This window comes from Globicephala melas, chromosome 3 (assembly GCF_963455315.2).
Source record: "Globicephala melas chromosome 3, mGloMel1.2, whole genome shotgun sequence".
NCBI classification, from domain to species: domain Eukaryota; kingdom Metazoa; phylum Chordata; class Mammalia; order Artiodactyla; family Delphinidae; genus Globicephala; species Globicephala melas.
Genome location: NC_083316.1, coordinates 50,257,539 through 50,271,934, shown reverse-complemented (window position 1 = coordinate 50,271,934; position 14,396 = coordinate 50,257,539). Strand labels below are relative to the sequence as shown.

Here is a 14,396-nt window from a genome sequence, read left to right as displayed (position 1 = left end):
AAAATTACTTCTGTAATCTCTTAAGCAAAATTTCAATTCTTTATTATGTAGGTTATTTCCTCATTAATACAAAAATCAGCCATAATTTGGGATTATGGATGAACATATCAATTATTGAGAAGACCCAAACATTACTGAGCTTTCAGCAATGATAAGACAGTCAGATGCACAGCAAAACTTCAGCCTAACATCTTTTTAATCTGATGTCCCTGGTCAAAGAACTACATTGAAATGCTTGGCTTGTATCAAATTTCCTGTAAAGATGTTAAAAATCTTTATCTCCCATAACCTATTTTAGAGAAATTTCACATGATGGATGATGCATCATACCCCAGATCCATAACTGACAAGTTTATACTTGCATCTTATAAATTCAAACAAGCAATAAAAGCAGAATGACTGGAAGCTTTGTTTTCAAATGATGTCATCAGTAATATTCGCTTTAAGGTTAGTTTTTCTTTAGGATAATTTCAGAGGCCTTGAAGAACAAGAGCCTAACTATCCAGGATCTTCAGTTTGCACCATTTTCTTCTGGCATATCCAGGATTCTGTATCGTTAAGGGTTAAACATAGAAGAACTGGCAAAGTGTGAACATGAAGAAATGTAACATCATTGTGCTTTTAATATATATCACAATATTATTAGTTTAATAAAAAGTTTTACATGTTTATCTATTCACTTGAAGGTTGTAGAACCATAGTGCTGCATATCCTTTTATACTTCTATTCGTAAGAGTGCCTATACATTCTTATTGAAATGAAATGTTTGAAATATTATGTACATTATTTCTAAGAAAAACATGAGCTACTTGAGAGTTTTTTTCAACTTGAATTAAAAAAAAGCAGTGTCATAGAATATTAAAGCAGAATAGCAAATGCCAGTCTTAATAAATATTAACACTAGATTTACAGCATTTTAGCTTTCTAAAAAAGGAAAAATAAACTTGTCAGTTATTAAACAATTTGGGTTTAATAATAATGAATGCACAGTTGCTGACTGACATATTTACTGATTTACACTTATGTTTATATGTGCTAAATTTGACAAAATTCATATTCAAGTTTGAACTTGACATGTAAATATTTTTTAAAATTCAAATTTCTTTTACACTTTGTTTATGTTATCATCTATATTTCCAAAGTTTTATCTTTGGAGAATCCAGACTTTAATTATTTTCCTATTAAAATTTTTGGAACTGCAACTGTATTTTAACAGTTACCTAGTTCTCTATTTGTGAGGAGATTTTAAAGGGAGAATGAGTACATTCACAAATTTTTTAAAGAGTTCTTCAGAGTCTGTAGCCAGTATCGACATGTATACTTATCTCTTTCTTTTCAATGCCATGAATCATTATAAATGTCAGGTTCATTGTTGTGGCATGCTGAAATGATTGAGTGGGAACTGTGTCCAGCACTGTGTTGTAAAACAATTGATCTCCAAACACATTGTTCTACAGCGTGCATCGGACCAACTAGATTTTCTTTGACGCTTTCGTGACTGCTCTTTTGTTTGGTCTTGGAGAATTTAAAGCTCAAATTTGAACACAATATTAAGACTATCTGCAGTGGATCTGTGCCTGTTATCTAGAGTCATCTACTTTTGGGATTGCATTCTGTATTTTTCCTTTACTTCAGTCATGTAATCAGAATGTATAAGTGAAGTTTGTTATATGCTATTCTAGTGGATTAGAAATCCCATTCTTTATCTAGGTGCCAATGGGATTAAATTTGGTTTTCTTGGTAAAGGAAAACCTTAGAACCAACCCATAGCAGTCTCTTTATCTTCTATGTTAAGTCATCCCCATTTGGAAAATCCAATATTGTTTTATCCCCCATTGGTGAATGTGTGAAAATGTATGAGTTCCAAAGTTCAGCCTTTGTTAGCACAAAAGCAACACAAGTGAAGATGTTTGCCTAGGTCTATTAAAATTGTATTTCTAGATAGAACTTTTGAATGACAAATGCTGCAGGCTTTCATAAAGAGCTAGAAAATATAGACTTGATATAGAGGATAAAGAGCAAAAGATGACAGTAAAAGAAATTTTTGAAGAAAAGAGGAGAAAAAATATAAAACTCAAAGTTACTTTTCTTTTGATAACAGTCGTTTTCTTTCTTGAAGTTGTGGGATTTCTTCAATACCTGCTTATTTTCTGCAAGACAAGGGTTTATAGATGGCGCTCTAAAGCATTTGCCGGAAGGTGGCGACATAGCCCTCATTGCCTAGAGCTGTCCCAGGTGCTGAACCCAGTTTCGGAGACCACGAGAAACTCTGCTGCCAGCGACCAGGGATTCCACCAAGTTCTCCCTAGAGGCCTGCAAACTCTGGTTAGAAAAGCAAAAGGCCATAAAAATGCCCGGCCTCATTTATAACACAAAGACAAAAAAATTCCCTTCCCTAAATTTACTTGCTGCGGAGCTGTGGGAAATGGCAATGTTCACTGAAATTTAAAACGCAATGGAGATGGAAAGGCAGGTGTGTGTGTGTGTGTGTGTGTGTGTGTGTGTGTAGAATGCATACCGAATTGATTATTTTCTTCACTTTGAGATGCAGCTGTTTACCTGTCCTTTGACCGGTTCTTTATAATTACTTTCTCCCCCAATTCCTCAAGGTTAAAAAAAGGCAGAGGCAATATCCTCCCCAAAGGAGACAGGCTGGACTGTGCGATGATAAACGGGGGTGATTTTTAAAAAGCTAAGACACATTCCCTTTTCTTTCCATGAATTAGTAATAATTTACAGACTGACCCAGGACTGTCCATCTCCCCACTCAGGCTCCGTGTGTCTCCTTTTCTCATTTCCTATTGCCACTCTGTGATGCTGACTCTACTTAAGAATTTGACAGAAATATGAAGCAATTAACGTGGTTAGATTTGTTCTCCCTCGAGTTTGGCCGGGTGGGAGGCGGAGTTATTTGTTGTAATGTTAGTCTGACCGGCGGATCGGGTGCGTGTAAGCTAGTTCTGAGTCTCGATCGACAAAAAGGGATTTGAACGCAAAGAGGCTGAGCTAGAGGGAGAGGAGGGCGGGGAACCAGGGGAAAGAGGCACTCAGGGTTGGGGAAGTGTCGGGAGGGGAGGGGGGAGGGTTAGCGTAGGAGAGAGGTAGACTGGCTGTCGGAGCAACACGGGGGAGATAAAGGGAAGTGAGAAGGGAGAGGGAGACTGAAGGGGAAAACTAGTGGGAGAAAGGGAAAGAGAGAGGGGGCTTAAGGGAATGAGAAGAGAGTAGAGGAGGGAGTGGGAGAGAGGGAGGGAGAGAAGCAAGGAGAGGAGGGTTACAGAGTGACTGTGGAGGATGGTGTTTCTCTATTCCAGATACTTCTAAGATTGGAGATTCTTTTCTGGTGGGGAGACTCCGGGCCTGGCAGCCAGTTAGGCAGTGGCAAAATAAAATGGACAGCGAGAGACAAACGTTCCAGCCACCTTTCCGCCGCCCGGAGATCCCGGAGCTCTTCTCCAGCCAATTCGTTTCCCAGCTGGAGTCTCTGAGCGCGCTGGACTACGAGAGCCCAGGGAGCGCCTAGAAGCTAGCTGCTCCTCGGAGATGCCTTCGCCTGAGCAGTAAGAACTTCCTGCTTGAGTCCCTGCATCCCCTCCCCCGTTGAAATTCCCCAGGAAAGAGGGGCGGAAGACCCCAGGGGGAGGGGCGAGGGGTATCCTGGCGCAGCTCTTTCTCCCCTCCCCTCCCCTGCCGGGCGCGCAGGCATGGATGTGCTCAGCCCCTTACAGGGCAACAACACTACGTCGTCCCAGGGTCCCTTCGGGACACGCGCCAACGCTACTGGCATCTCCGACGTGACCTTCAGCTACCAAGTGATCACCTCTCTGCTGCTGGGCACGCTCATCTTCTGCGCGGTGCTGGGCAATGCGTGCGTGGTGGCCGCCATAGCCTTGGAGCGCTCCCTGCAGAACGTGGCGAACTATCTTATAGGCTCGTTGGCCGTCACAGACCTCATGGTGTCGGTGCTGGTGCTGCCCATGGCCGCGTTGTACCAGGTGCTCAACAAGTGGACTCTGGGACAGGTCACCTGTGACCTGTTCATCGCCCTCGACGTGCTGTGCTGCACCTCGTCCATCCTGCACCTGTGCGCTATCGCGCTGGACAGGTACTGGGCCATCACAGACCCCATCGACTACGTGAACAAGAGGACGCCCCGGCGCGCAGCTGCACTCATCTCGCTAACCTGGCTCATTGGCTTCCTCATCTCCATCCCGCCCATGCTGGGCTGGCGTACCCCGGAAGACCGCTCGGACCCCGACGCGTGCACCATCAGCAAGGACCATGGCTACACTATTTACTCCACCTTTGGCGCTTTCTACATCCCGCTGCTGCTCATGCTGGTTCTCTACGGGCGCATCTTCCGAGCCGCGCGATTCCGCATCCGCAAGACAGTCAAGAAGGAGGAGAAGAAGGTAGCCAACAACCGCCTTGGGGCGTCGCCAGCCCCGCAGCCAAGAAAGAGCGTAAATGGTGAGCCGGGTAGCAAAGACTGGAGGCAGGGCATGGAGAACAAGGCAACAGGGGCTCCGTGCGCCAATGGAGCCGTGAGGCAGGGCGACGAAGGAGCCGCCCTGGAAGTGATCGAAGTGCACCGGGTGGGCAACTCCAAAGAGCACCTGCCGCTGCCCAGCGAGGCCGGTGCTGTCCCCTGCGTCCCCGCCTCCTTCGAGAAGAAAAATGAGCGCAACGCCGAGGCCAAGCGTAAGATGGCCCTGGCCCGCGAGAGGAAGACGGTGAAGACGCTGGGCATCATCATGGGCACCTTCATCCTCTGCTGGTTGCCCTTCTTCATCGTGGCCCTGGTCCTGCCCTTCTGCGAAAGCAGCTGCCACATGCCCACCCTGTTGGGCGCCATAATCAACTGGCTGGGCTACTCCAACTCTCTGCTCAACCCTGTCATTTACGCCTACTTCAACAAGGACTTCCAAAACGCATTTAAGAAGATCATAAAGTGCAAGTTCTGCCGCCGATGATGATGGAGGCGTAGCTGGAGCGTAGGCCCACTCCACCCAGCCCTCTGGAATCAAAACCTTTGCTACTTTTCCTCTAACATTCACATCTGCTCCGCGCGCTGCTTCCAGACCCCCTCCCCCTCCCCCAGCCCTCTATTCCCAGCGGGGAAGGAGGGAGCCCCATGCAAAGAGGCTACAGCCGCGGGGCAAGAGAGTCTGGGAAAAACCTAGAGTCTGTGAGAGGCGACCTTGGCTCAAACTTTGGTCTGGGAATCACTTTTGATTCCAGCAATTGCCTCCTCCCTCTTCTGCCCCCAAATCTTCGCGGCGGAAGTTTAAGCCTTACCCGTTCAAGGCAAAAAATCCACACAGAAGAAGAAAGTGTACACCCAGCCGCCGCGCCCACTAAAGGCTCCCACCTGATCGCCTCACTGCTACAACTTGAACTTAAGGTTCAGGACTTTGCTTCATTCCCCAGCAACCCCATCCCTGCCCGCCTTCTTGCCCTAGAAACGTTCACTGTTTTTGCGGTCTCATCCCTTATTTCCTTTTCCATCTTCCCTTTATGCCCTCGCGAGTCCCTATGCACTAAATTCCTAGTCGGGAAATCTGGGAGGGTCTGCTTTTCCCGGTGCCTAAGGTGTCCCCGGGAATCTCCGCCTCCTGGTGCAGATTCCCAGAGTAACTCGCCCGGGAACAGCCCCATGCTTTGTTTTCTTGGATTCAAAACAAGTGGCTGGAAGTTGTCTCTTAGAGTGGACCTGTAAGTACAAGGCTAGAGCAGTGGGGCAGAGCGAGGTAGAACGAATTTACCCTTGCCTGCCTTGGTGTCAGCACTCACCAAAGAAGCTGACAGTCATTGGGAAGGGAGAGCGGACTTCTGTTATTACAGGTTGCTGGCGAGTCTGAACTGGCTGGCATCGCCACTTACCTACTGTGGGAGGCGCCCGCCGACCACGCTGCGCGCGCTGGGGCAAGGTTGGGGGGGGGCGTGCCACGTGCAGGGAATTCCCGAGCCTTGCGCCCTCTCTGAGGTCTGGCGTGCGCTCAGCGCGCACTGAAAACTAATCCCGACTGGAGCCTTCCCTCCGCCTACGCCCCAGGACCAGCTGAAGAGAGGGTAAACAACAGTTAAGGTTTGCGGAAACCGGCGCTTCTAGGTCCAGCCAAGCTCTAGAGACCAGAAAGACCAGCAAGTCCCACGGGGTGGCGTTTTCCAGGTGGGCCCGAGCTCTAGCTGGCACTCCCCTTGGAAACTGAAAGAGCAAGTTTATCCAAAAGAAGCAGATTCTTTTCCTCCTAATTCCACCCCTCGCCCTTTTCGGATAGGGAGATAGGTCTGTTTAGCGCATCCTAACACTGCACAGGATTTGTTCTGCAGGACGTCCAGGACACTTAGTTAACCACGACTTTGGTTCCCAAAAGGGAAATTTGGGCTTTCAGTAGAATGGGCCCCCGATCTGTGACCTCACAGGCGCTTACCTTAAATAATGAGGCCCTAAAGAACTAGCTAGGTGTGCTCTCTCTGCAGAGTCCTGGAGACTCTTGTACATTTGCTCCTTGGCCTGACTGCCCTGCAACACAGGTTTGCCAGGAAACCGGCCTCTTGCCATTTGAATATGTGGAGTACTCCAAGCTTTCTTCCCCTTAAAAGTATTCTTTCAGCCTTGCCACTCCTGCTGAAAAACTGGTTATCTTTACTGTCCCCAGAAGGGAAGTTTTTCGGTGCTCCATTTGAATGTAAATTTCCATCCATGTGACCGGGGTCAAGAGGTTTGTTATAGTTAAATTCGTTTTCCAATAATTGCACAACATTATTGATTCTTACGCCCCTCTCCCTTCATGTGTACCTTTTGAATGATTGCTTGGGCTGTTTTGAGAGCCATGTTGCAAAAGTTGCCAATGAAAAAGTTCACTTGTGTTAAAATTAAGGTGAAAAGACAGCTCTATCACTTGTAGCCATTTTATTGTTTGCCAAACCGAACAAAGCTCCATTTGGTATCTTTTTCTCGGACCTAAACTGAGAGTAAGCATCGTCTCCCATTAATATAGAGAAAGTATAAGAACTATGGGAACTTAGTGGATGGTTTGTCTATGCATATGTAATGCTTGAAAGGGACTATGGTGGATAACATGAGGGAGACTTCTGCAGTCCATCAGTTATTTATTTGAAAATTCATTTTCTTTTTTGCTCACAATAATTTAAGTAGAGCCATATGAAAAAACAAACTTTGCTGTATGTCTTTCTAAATTTTAAGAACAAATTCTACATATAAAATAATTCAAGTCTGAAATTTGCTCATCCAAATTATGCTTTGGTCAGCGTTTGAAGTCTTGAGACTTCTATTTAGTTGTGTCTTTTACAGAACTATGGCAATGGCTTTTGGGCATTTGTTCTTCCTGCTTTGGAGGATTTACACAAGAATGGGGAAGGAGCATCCAACTGGAGTATATAATTGCCAAAGCAATAGAGAAATTTGAGGAATAAGTGCAAAAGAGCTGCATAGCACTAAAGAACCCCTGATGCTTTTTTTTTCCTTTTAAAGTATTGCATTAAGGTAAAGTATATATGCATTAAAATTGACCTTTACTCTTCCCTGTGACAATAAAGGACTTTAATCATTGTAATGCTACAATAAACTGATATCAGTAACACATGCATCTTTATTTTAATCAGAATCGCTGTCTACTTGTATTTATTTGTATAATTTTAAAGCTGAAGTTAAAAAATACAGTTATCAGGAGAAGATCCTGCTATACACATCAGGGATCTGTCACTTAGAGAAACAAATTTAGTTTTAGTACAGAAACTCATTGTAGATGAGTGAGTTCTGTTTTAAAAATTCCTGTCTCTGGAATTAGAAGGTAACATTTCATCTTTTAGCCGTGAGACCATGCATTTTCCCTGACACCTACTAGTGAAGATTTAGGCATCTGTCTAATTAATATGGACAGGGTGGGGGACTTATAGAAGAGAAATGCAGCCTCTAGTATAAGCACCAGGGGCTCATGCTTCCTTTTTAAAGCAGTGGGTGGTGATGAACCACCTTCTCTGTCTTCCCCCCAATGTCCAGCTGGAAGAAAATAGCCTCCCTGGTTTCAAATGAAGTAACACATTGTTTTGGGGTTTGTCACTCATTAAAAGTGGAAAGGCAACTTCCTTTCTGGCTGAGTCTCATTTGATAGTGGGGTTTTATATGTAAGATCTTTTACTATATTAAAATTAATTCAAATGCTCTCTTTTTCCATACTGGAATCATCAGTAAGGCCTTTTGTTTCCCATGTTATGTTTGTTAATTTCACTGTTTTCTGGTGTCAGAATGAGGGCTGCAGGGCAGGGTAAACCCTAGTAAGCCTCAAGGGGAAAACAAAGTTCAGAGCTATTATGGCCACAGAAGAGGGCACTCTGAAGCTGTGTGAAGCCTAATTTAGGCTGTGTATGTACATACATATTTTCCCAATAATGAAAAGGTAAGACAGGAATTGAGGGTTTTTCATTTGAAAAGTGTTACATAAACACATCCCTGACCTTGAGTAAAATGATGCATTTGGCACATTTGTCTTCTAGATTCTGGGTATTTCCCTTCTTGGCCTCTGCTCACTTCCCTGGTGTCTCTTCCTCCAAGGAGACAGTGGCTTTTTGTTTTCTACAGGGCTTCTGAACCTTTATCAACACTCCAATTAGGAGAGAAAGAATTTTTATCAGTTGCTTCCAGTGTGACTAACAAGCCCAGATAACCAATTAGCAGCTATCACATGTCAGGCTCTATTGGATAATGTTGAAATATGGGACTATAAAGTAATATAAGCTGCTGTTGGCACATTGAAGGAGTTTCAACCTACTTGGGTATTCAAGAATAAATTACTATGGTTAAGTAAACACTCACAGCAGAATATATGTATCATCTAAACAGGACAAATCACAGGAATTTGGCTCTATGAGGATTCAGAGGACAAGATCACTGTGGGCTGGGCGTGGGTAGGGAAGGTTAGGTAGGGAAAGCTGTGTAGAGCAACCAGGATTAACCTCTGAATACATGAGGAGTGATATAAAAGGCCAAACATTCTTCATGAGGTGCCAAATACAGCCTGATTCCCTCTTTCTGTCAAGTGGGGGACCTGGAATGAAATTTTTACCTGTATTTCTACGTGTATCAGTCTGGGTTGATTATGAAGGTGGTAATGCTAGAGAAAGATGCAGGATCAAAACTTCCCATGTGTTATAACAACATAAAGTGTCTGGGAATAGAGAGAGAAGATGAGTCTAGAACCAAAGGAATGGGGATTAAGGTAACTAGATAGAGGAAGAATGTTCTGAGCAGAGTAAGGGGCAGAGCATAGGAATAAGGAGAAACTCATTAAACCATTAAACAGTGACAACAGGGTGACCGGGGTAGGTACAACAATTCACATTTATGTAATGTTTGTGATTTTGCCCAGTGATTTTCACAAATAATATGCGATTTAAATTTGAAATAGCAGATCCTTCTGGAAATACTAATTAGACCATTTTAGCCAAAGCAGAAGATTCACATAGTAATTGGTACATACATAAAAATGTGCTAGAGATCATATATGGAAGCATTATAATACCAGGTTAAAAACAAGAACTATAGTTTTAGTTAGTGGGGAACCACTAATAATGAGAGCAGAAGTGTATTGTTTGCAGGTAATTTCAATGGTGTATGTGTGAAACAATAAATGCCTGAATGTGGGATGCTAGTAAGACTGACAAATACATCAGAGAGAGAACTGGCAAGGGTTGGTGCCTGGATGTGAAGAGAAAGGGAGCTGAAAATGCCAGTGCGGTTTTGAGCCAAGGAGATTTGGGCGAACGACAGAAACGGGAAAGTCCAGAGTTGCTTCTCCTATGGGTCTTTGTTTTTTCAGCTCTATCTATAAATATGAAAAGGCTTTGTTCTCTGCTAAAAGAATTCCCAGCCCAGATGGAAGGGATCTGCTGATAAAGGTAATGATATACGTGGCACAGCATTTGAACAATCTGTCATTTGGGTGATTATGTGAAGAATACCACCTCATAGAGCAATGGTCAGATCAATTCCCTGATTACTGATGTGTTTTTTAAAAGTAGAACGTGTGCTTTGTTTTTGGAGGAGCACAATTCCAAGGGACTACAGCAGCCTTTCAAGGAGAGTACCCCAAACACACCATGTTAGGCAGTGTGCCAAGAATGATATTTGAAGCCCAGAAGACTGGGTCTGTCCAGCTGACCAAGTGAAGAGCAAAGCAATACAGTTTGCTCTTCAAGTCCACTTATCAAGAACCACAGCAGACTTGTTTGATCCTTAAACTAGATATCACTAGAAAATCTAGATCCATGAGGCTAAAATATCCAGTGAATTCCATTTTCCAAATCACTTTGCTCATGTGGCAATGGCAAGGATGGGGAAATAAGTTGGGTCCACAGACAATTCCATATCCAGTCCTAACTCAGGTATATCCAAGCTGCCTGTCTATAACCATGCAGAATTGCTCAGCCTTTCAGAAAGTTCGCCAGGCCAGAATTTCAAGGAGCTGTCTTACACTGGCGAGTGGTCCTTCTGTTGTGTCTCAGCTGGTTTCATCTTTGAAGAAAGAAAAGGAAGTAGGTTGGCTGGGAAGAGAAGGAAGGGGGAAAGGAAAGAGGAGACAGTGGGATTCACCTGTCTTGTTACTTGGCTGGCTGGCTGTGGAGACTGATGAGAAAGTGTTTTGAAACTTCTCCAAAGTAGTTGGAGGAGAAGCATTCTATGAAATATGGTGTGCTTCACGGTCTCTGGTAGCAATCAGTCTGACTTTGCAAGAACTAAAAAGAGAGAAATCAAACTTTGAAAGCTGGTTTTAATTTTAAAAGAACAGTAGAAACAGGATTCTAATTGCAAATATTCACAATGTAGTGTCTTGAAAGCATATACTATATTGTAAAGATTTGCAACCGTGAAGGGGTGATTTATGGAACAGCCTCTTGTTCAGGAGTGGTAGGCAGGTGATTCATTCATTCATTCATTTAACTAATATTTCTGGAGCACCTATGGGCTAGGCACTGTTCTAGGAGCTTGGGATACAGCAAAATGAAAATCAGATGAAGTCTCTCTGGTAGATTGTTTACAAAAATGGCCACAGTTATTCCCCTCCACGTGTCCACCTTTTTTTCAATGCGGTGTTCAGTTTCTCCCATCAAGTTATGGAGGCTTTCTCATTGCTTAAGTGTGAGCTGGCCTTGTGACTTTCTCTGACCAATAAAACGGGTCAGAATTAATGTGATTACGATCTGTGTACAGAACTCATTAGGCCTTGCACTCTTCACGTGCTCCCACAGAACTCTGCCCAAACACCATGTGAACAAGCCTGTGCTCCCTTGTTGGAGACTGAGAGGTCACCTGGAGCAGAGAGTAGTCATGGTGGACCAGACAGATCTCAACTAACTCAGCAGCTGACTGCAGATACAAGAGTGAGAACAACTGACCTCAGAGAAACCTCCCAGCTTCATTCATTCCAAATTGTCAAGGCACACACTTGTGGACTAAATAGATGGTTGTTATTTTAAGGCACTAAATTTGGGGAGTAATTTGTCATAGTGAAAAGCTAACTGATACAGTCACAGACCTGAAGAAGTTTACGTTCTAGAGGAGGAGAGAGAGAATGAACAACAAAACCACATGTATATGTAATATATCAGATGGTGATCAGTATTATGGGGAAAAACAAAAAAAAAACCCCAAAACCTAGAGTAAGATATACAGAGAGTGCCAAGGTGGAGAGAAAGGTTCTTGTTATTTAATTTGTACGGTGTTCAGGGAAGGGCTTACTGATAAGATTATATTTAAATGGTTGCTTTGAAAGAGTTATCGAAGGCGTGAGGTTTTAGCTTGGTAGGAAATGAGCGCTCGAACAAGTAAATCTTAAATCTTAGACAATTTACTGTGAAAACTACAAAGGGTATATTTCCAACAGGTGATGCTAGGAAATGGCAGATTTGGGGATTTGTGTTCTCAAATTGTAGGATTCTCCCAGGTCCTGACAGCAGACTAATTTAGGTTGAAAGTTTGAGTATTCAACCTGTTCAGGATAAGGACCAGCCAGGTCATGGGAAGCGCCAAAGCGGATCCTATCAAGCCTCATACAGTCCTCTAGCCCCAGAATTGTGGCATGTACCCTACATGGTGAAGAAAACCTGTCTTCGACACACCAAGTTACCTGAGTTTAACTTCCTACTATACTACCGCTTGCTTCTTGCTATGTTGTATAGTTTTATTTTGAAAACCGTTCTATTGGAATAAAATTCACATCTTTGCATTCACACATTTAAAGTTTACAATTTGAAGGTTTTCAGTACATTCACAGAGGCGTGCAGCCATCAGCACAATTCATTTTAGCACATTTTCATCACTCTTCCCCCAAATAAACTCTGTATCCACCAGCAGATGCTCCCTATTTCGCACTAAACCCTGAGCCCTAGGCAACCACTAATCTACTTTCTATCTTTATGAATTTGCCTATTCTGGGCATTTCATACAAATGCAATCATATAATGTGTGGCTTCTTTTACTCAGAATAATGTTGTAAAGATCCATCCATGTTGTAGTATGTATCAATATTTTATTTCTTTTTATTGCCAAATAATATTCCATTTCATGGACATACTACATTTTATTTATCTATTCATGCATTAATGAACATGTGGGTTTTTCTATTTTTTGGCTATTATGAATAATGCTGCTATGAACGTTCTGTGTGGGCATGTTTTCATAATATTGTGTATAACCCTAGGAATGGAACTGCTGGATAATATGATAACTCCATGTCTTACATTTTGAGGAACTTCCAAAATATTTTCCAAAGTAACTGCATTGTTTTACATTCCACCAACAATGTAAAAGGGTCTCTCCCCATTTCTCCTTTCCAATACTTGTTATTATCTGTCTTATTGGTGATAGCCATCCTAGTTGGTTGGAATTTGTATCTCGTGGTTTTGATTTGCATTTCACTTATAACTAAAGATGCTGAACATCTTTTCATGTGCTTATTGGTCATTTGTATATCTTATCCAGAGCGATATCTATTCAAAGTCTTTTCTCATTTTTAAACTTAGATGGTCTTTTTATCCTGAGTAGTAAGAGCTGTTTATATTTTCTGGATACTAAACTCTTTTTGGATATATGATTTGCAAATATTTTCTTCAATTCTATTGCCTTTACACTCTTTCTTTTTAAAGAATGATCCAAATTTTATTTTATTTCATTTTTATTCTTTTATTTTTTTAGGTCCTGGAACCAGCTCTGCCATTTATTTATTTATTTTAAATTTTTATTGGGGCATAGTTGATTTACAATGTTGTGTTAGTTTCAGGTGTACAGCAAAGTGGACCAGTTATACATATACATATATCCACTCTTTTTTAGATTCTTTTCCCATATAGGTCATTACAGAGTATTGAGTTGAGCTCCCTGTGCTATATTGTAGGTCCTTAGTAGTTATCTATTTTATATATAGCAGTATATCAATCCCAATCTTCCAATTTATCCCTCCCCCCGCTTACCTCCTGGTAACCATAAGTTTATTTTCTATATCTGTAACTCTATTTCTGTTTTGTAGATAAGTTCATTTGTGCCCTTTTTTTAGATTTCACATATAAGCGATATCATATGATATTTGTCTTTCTCTGTCTGACTTATTTCAGTCAGTATGACAATCTCTAGGTCCATCCATGTTGCTACAAATGGCATAATTTCATTCTTTTTATGTCTGAGTAATACCCCATTTTATATATGTACCACATCTTCTTTATCCATTCCTCTGCTGATGGACGTTTATGTTGCTTCCATGTCCTAGCTATTGTAAGCAGTACTGCAATGAACATTGGGGTGCATGCATCTTTTTGAATTATGTTTTTCTCCAGGTATATGCCAGGAGTGGGATTGCTGGATCAAATGGTAGCTCAATTTTTATTTTTTTAAAGAACCTCCATACTGTTCGCCATAGTGGCTGTACCAGTTTACATTCCCACCAACAGTGGAGGAAGGCTCCCTTTTCTCCACACCCTCTCCAGCGTTTATCGTTTGTAGATATTTTGATGATGGCCATTCTGACCGGTGTGAAGTGATACCTCATTGTAGTTTTGATTTGCATTTCTCTAATAATTAGTGATGTTGAGCATCTTTTCATGTGCTTTTTTGGCCATCTGTATACACTTTCTTTATGTTATCATTTGCAACAAAAACATTTTTAATTTTAATGAAGTCCAGTATATCTATTTTTTCTTTTGTTGCCTCTGAGAAATTTGCAAAGATTTACTCCTGTTTTCTTCTAAGGGTTTTATAATTTTAACTTGCATATTTAGATAGTTAATCCATTTCCAGTTAACTGCTGTGTATGGTGTAAACAAGGGGCTCAACTTCAGATTTTTGCACTTCCAGTACCATTTGTTGAAAAAAAATAACTGTT

General features: G+C 42.2%; 1 protein-coding gene across 2 annotated transcripts; it reads left to right on the top strand.

Moving 5' to 3' along the window:
• The first annotated feature begins 3,224 nt into the window (after positions 1-3,224).
• HTR1A (5-hydroxytryptamine receptor 1A) lies at positions 3,225-7,605 on the top strand. 2 transcript variants are annotated; one of them, XM_060295815.1, is made up of 2 exons: positions 3,225-3,560; positions 3,753-7,605. In XM_060295815.1, exon 2 carries the CDS (start codon positions 3,954-3,956, stop codon positions 4,971-4,973), a length of 1,020 nt encoding a protein of 339 aa, XP_060151798.1. In that variant the 5' UTR covers positions 3,225-3,560; positions 3,753-3,953; the 3' UTR covers positions 4,974-7,605. The 2 variants fall into 2 exon arrangements, with proteins under 2 accessions (XP_060151798.1, XP_030698498.1); XM_030842638.2 differs by having other exon boundaries at positions 3,225-7,605.
• The last annotated feature ends 6,791 nt before the right edge of the window (positions 7,606-14,396 follow it).

Coding starts and splice junctions, on each gene's coding strand:
- HTR1A (XM_030842638.2), top strand. CDS start 3,705: ATGGATGTGCTCAGCCCCTTACAGGGCAACAACACTACGTCGTCCCAG.